At 59.0% G+C, this 3,478-nt stretch overlaps 1 protein-coding gene across 1 annotated transcript in view; it reads right to left on the bottom strand.

Moving 5' to 3' along the window:
• The window catches only part of LOC107298837 (DLA class II histocompatibility antigen, DR-1 beta chain-like), a gene marked incomplete at its 3' end in the record, with an annotated part of 12,969 nt that extends 10,946 nt beyond the window's left edge, over positions 1-2,023 (bottom strand). The window contains exons 1-2 of the mRNA XM_029286626.1: positions 2,014-2,023; positions 1,279-1,551 (exon numbers count right to left, since the gene is read on the bottom strand). Of these exons, the coding sequence (XP_029142459.1) occupies positions 1,279-1,551; positions 2,014-2,023 (283 nt within the window). The remainder of the gene's footprint in view (positions 1-1,278; positions 1,552-2,013) is intronic.
• Between the last annotated feature and the right edge of the window lie 1,455 nt (positions 2,024-3,478).

Here is a 3,478-nt window from a genome sequence, read left to right as displayed (position 1 = left end):
GGGCATAGATCAACAAGGGGAACTCCCCCTTCCATGCCCAGCCAGGTCTCGGTGATACCAGCCAGGTCCGCTCCCCCCTCTTGAATGAGCTCTTGAATGAGGGGGGCCTTATTTACAACGGACCTGGCGTTGCATAACATCAGCCGATGATCCCGGGCCCGAGGATCTAAAGTCCCTGGAAGTCGAGTAGAGCCCTGAGGATCGGAGCACCCACAAGCTTGTAAGCAGCGTGTGCGTGCTCCCAAAACCCGATATGGTCCTCTGCTTCCGCCATATCTGCCCCTCCCACTGACCGTACCAATCACACCACCCTCTATTAACCCCCCAGTCTCCTCCCTCACCGTTCCACGCCCCCCAGACTGGACTGGCCTTGGCCTCAGAGAGGGCTCCCCCAAGTCCCCTCGGGCCAACCCCGAACCCCCTAAAAATTTAATAAAACACCCCTCTAAGAAGACTCGCAATTTTCTTCTCCTTAGTTCCCCAATTGCTGTATGCCACCTCTCGGGGTTCCACACCCCTTCATTGAGGCAGGCCCTTGAGATGGTATTAGGCCATGCCTGCGCGATGGGGGAATCGCGCAGGGCCAGCAGTTCCTTCCTGGAATACAGTCCAGTCCACAACAGGAAGTCCAGCAGCAGAGTAGGGGGGGGGAAAAGTCCTCATGATGGTTATCTTGGTCAGGGGCTTAAGATGGATGAGGAGAAAGCAGCAGCAGTTTATTGTTCTTGTTGTCCCCCATAGGGGGGGGAATGTCAAAGTCAAAGTCAGCCGGGCCCCAACCGCACAAACCTCCAGGTCCGCGCCGGGCCCACACCATCTCCACAGAGGCCGGCCGCAAGATCTTCTACTGGAGGGCCTCAAACCCAAAAACAGCCCTCCCCCGGCCCTCAGCCTCCATGAGGCGTGGGCCCAGGCGTTCATGCTCGTCTGGCACTCACCGCCAGGCCCGGGCGCACTCCACCAGGCCCCGTTCCTCCACCAGGCCGAGCCCTTCGGGGCAGATCCCCCGTCGGCGCCTGGGTCCTCCACCAGGCCGCGGCCCTCAGGCAAGCTCCTCCCTTGGGCCGCGGCCTCCGCCCGGGCCACTGGGCCGGGCCGTCGGGCCACGTCCTTCACCCGGGCCACTAGACCGGGCTGCCAGGCCACAGAATAAAGCAATATTTCCTGTTTGTTCCTCTGAGTTATCTATCTGTTCCAGACTGAAAGAGCAAGTTTCATGTCCAGAACAGTATAGGGTCCCTGCATTCCCCCCCATGGAACTCCCCCTCCCCCACTCACCTCTCCGGCCAAGCACGGAATCTCTCTGGAGAGCCTCGTAGTTGTATCGGCAGAAGGAATCCACTTGGGCCTTCCGGAACTGCAGCTTGTGCTTATCTCTGTTGAAAGCCTCTGCCTCCACCTTCCCCAACGCCGTGACGGCCTCGTACTCACCGCGGGCGCTGTCGAAGCGGAGGATCTCCTGCCGGTCGTAGAAGGTCCTGTACAGGAGCCTCACCCGCCGCGTCCCGTTGGAGAAGCGGCACTCGGCCTTCGTCTGGAACAGGAAATGGGCTGCGGGGAGGAGGAGGAGGAGGAAGAGCGTCAGGAGGGACTCCAGGGCCCATGGTTCCCAGCATCTTCTAGAGGAGGGACACGGGCTTGTCAGAGGAGGGGAGGGAAACCTGCCGGGAGAGGCTACTGGAAGGCGCCCCCTGGAGGAGGGATGGGGAACCGTCGGTCCCAGCGGGATTCCCCCTTGGTGGGGATCGGGAGAGGGGAGGAAAATGAGGGAGGGGAGGAGCTTCCTGAGGGACCGCCTCCTTCTCCCGAGGGTGGAAAAAGGCAGGCAGAAGTTCAGCTGGTCCAGCACTCGGACTACCTGTCTGCAAGGAACGTTGGATCCCGGTGGGGCCTCTTTGCCCCCCAAACTAGCAGGAAATATGGGGGGACGGAAGAGACCCCCTCTGGGCTGGATCCACGCTTCCCTCTCCCTCTTCCTTTGGGGCGGTTGGGGAGGGGACACAATCAGGATACCCACACCCATGCTCCTGGGCTCTGCCTGCCCTTCCAGCCCCACATTCCCTTTTCTTCTCCCCCCCTTGCCCCCATCTTCAGCGCCACAAGCTGCCTTTGGATGATTTTCGAGGCTTCTTTCCTGTCCCCTTCCCCAAAAGACCCTCCCTGCAGTCCCCCAAGGCCACCTCAAAGGGAGGGGCCCCAGCCCCCTTCACTAAATGGATAGTTTGCAGGAGCAACTCAGATCCCCCCCCAATATCCCTCCCAATAGAAGCGGAGAAGGCGAGGGAGGGGAAGATTTTCAGTCTTGGGGGCTGCAGCTTTAGAGGGGTCTCAGGGGAGTTGTGGACTTCCTTTTTCGCCCCCTCCCATGACTCTCAACCACAGTCCCCCTTTCTCTGTCTGCCTGGAAGGGTGGACTAGATGCCCCTTTAAGCTCCCTTAAGGCCCCCCATGGGGAGTCCAGGCTGGGTCAGCGGACACTTCGGAAGGGCCGGGGGGAGCCGAAGGGGGGGTCTCTCCGGAAAGTCTCCCTCCCCCTGGTCTCAATTGGCCCAAAGGGGCTTTTCCAGAAGGCAGCTGGACTTTCCTGGTTTTTTTCCTTTGAAGACGTTTCGCTTCTCATCCCAGAAGCTTCTTCAGTTCTGACTGGAGGGTGGAAGGATGGACATTCCTTGAGGTCATTTTGAAAGTCGGTCACTGATTCTCTGAGGTTCCTTGAGGACCCCCAGGGCTTTATCTGGGCCCTCAGGGTCCCCTGAATTGGTGGGGGGCAAAGGGGTGGGGAGCCTTACTGGGGCTGCTGAAAGGACCCCGTTGGAGGCAGGAGATGGGGGGGTTTCTTTCCCTCCCCCTGTTGTGGTGCGGGAGGGCTGCTCAATTTTCATCTACACAGCTTGGGAGTGTGTGGGTCCTGGGGAGAAGGGAACCCCCAGATTCCCTAGTTATCCCCCAAATTTTCTTCCCCCCCGCAACTTCAGTCCTACTAGCTGCCTTTGCGTGATTTGGGGGTTCAGCCCTCTTTCCTGTCCCCATGAAGCCCCCCCAAGACCCTCTCAAAGGGAGGGGCTCCAGCCCCTTTCACCAAAGGGCTAGTTTTGGGGAGCCAATTTAGGGGAGCAATTCAGACCCACCCCAATATCCTTCTCCCTCAGTTCCCCCCTCCCCTCCAGGTCCCGATTCAGCAATGGGGGGAATATGGGGTGGGGGGTTCTAGGTCTCCTCCCCAAATTCAGAGTCTCCCCCAAGAAGGAATCCAAGCTCAGCTCTTCCCTCGCCTTAAAAAAACGATTCATAAGAAAAACTGAGGTTGCAAAAACACTTTTGCCAAAAAACCCCTCTTTTTCTTATACATTTGCAGTGGCGTAGCGTGGGTTGTCAGCACCCGGGGCAAGGCAAGTAATTTGCGCCCCCTAACCCGTGGATTTTAGCACTCGAGTCTCTTCCACTAGACTTAGAGCGAGAGAGAGGCAGAAAGCGAGCC

Source organism: Protobothrops mucrosquamatus, unplaced genomic scaffold (assembly GCF_001527695.2).
Source record: "Protobothrops mucrosquamatus isolate PMUCROS unplaced genomic scaffold, P.Mucros_1.0 scaffold4318, whole genome shotgun sequence".
In the NCBI taxonomy this organism is placed as follows: domain Eukaryota; kingdom Metazoa; phylum Chordata; class Lepidosauria; order Squamata; family Viperidae; genus Protobothrops; species Protobothrops mucrosquamatus.
Note: the sequence above shows the minus strand (reverse complement) of the source record. Positions and strands in the feature narration are given on the sequence as shown.